We start from the raw sequence: 1,119 nt of genomic DNA, 5'->3' as shown, positions 1-1,119 counted from the left end.
CCGGGATAAAGAGCGGTGAAAAGACGAAAGGAGGATCAGAAGAGAGACGAAAGACGACACAGAGACGAAGGTAAAGGACGAAAAGACGAAGGATCTAAGACGAAGGATCTAAGACGATATAAAGACGAAAGACGAAACGACGAGAAGAAAGACGAATATTGGCAAGAAGAAAGACGAAAGACGAAACGACGAGAAGAAAGACGAATATTGGCAAGAAGAAAGACGAAAGACGAAACGACGAGAAGAAAGACGAAGGACGAAACAACGAGAAAACGAGAAGAAAGAAAGGAAGAAGCAACGTCGACAAGCAAAGAATAAGTGCGTGTGATTTCTCTATGACCTGTAGAAGAAACGCATGCAGTGAACAGAGACATCAAAAAAGACGTTAGAAGTCAGTACATCAGAACGTCGAGAACATTCCGTAACGGCATCGAGTGTGTGGCCGCAAGATCGTCGGCAGTGCGGGCAGTATCGCGTGTGTGTGAAATCGGTAACGGCATCGGCAAGATCGACCGTGATATCGAATACGTGATATCGAAAGAGCGATAGCGACATCGAGTGTGCGAATACGAGATTGAGCGAACGTGTCAAGATGGATAACCTCGCACAGATCGAAACAATTAAACAGAAAATTCGTACAGCATCCACAGCTGCCACGACGGCACTACATAAGCTTATCTTTGAAGAGGAAGGTGATCGCAGAAACCGACAGCGTATCAGAGATTTTCAAGGATTCACTTTCCAAAAAAATACGACTGAATATGCGGAGAAGCTTGAATTCGGACGAGGACTTACGATCGGTGATTTGATATCGTGCTGCAACATTCTTGGCTTAGAGTACAACGGAAGCAAGGAAGAGATAATTGCAAGAATCGTAAATGGACTAATGAACTTGAATACACTCGCACCCACTTGTGACGAAGATGACGGTGAAGAGGAGGACGACGAGAACGAAGAAGAGGACGAAACAAGCGAGGAAATGAATGATGAAGAAGACGATAATGTGAGTGAAGAAAGACGCTCTATTAGAAGAGGAGGTACCCGCATCAAGTTTTCAATGACTTTTCGAGATGTGGAAGGCTCGATTAGAACCTTCAGCGGCAAGGACACATATCCGAT

General features: G+C 44.8%; 1 protein-coding gene across 1 annotated transcript; it reads left to right on the top strand.

The window, feature by feature from the left end:
* Positions 1-592: 592 nt before the first annotated feature.
* LOC105460490 (protein DEK-like) lies at positions 593-1,003 on the top strand (the record flags this gene model as incomplete). Its single annotated transcript, XM_011706944.1, has 1 exon — positions 593-1,003. A coding segment is annotated over exon 1 (411 nt), but the record flags the coding sequence as incomplete, so codon positions are not given.
* Between the last annotated feature and the right edge of the window lie 116 nt (positions 1,004-1,119).

The sequence above is a fragment of the Wasmannia auropunctata genome, unplaced genomic scaffold (assembly GCF_000956235.1).
Source record: "Wasmannia auropunctata unplaced genomic scaffold, wasmannia.A_1.0 LD320920.1, whole genome shotgun sequence".
NCBI lineage: Eukaryota > Metazoa > Arthropoda > Insecta > Hymenoptera > Formicidae > Wasmannia > Wasmannia auropunctata.
The sequence above is the reverse complement of the archived record's forward strand: the minus strand, read 5'-3'. Positions and strand labels throughout refer to the sequence as shown.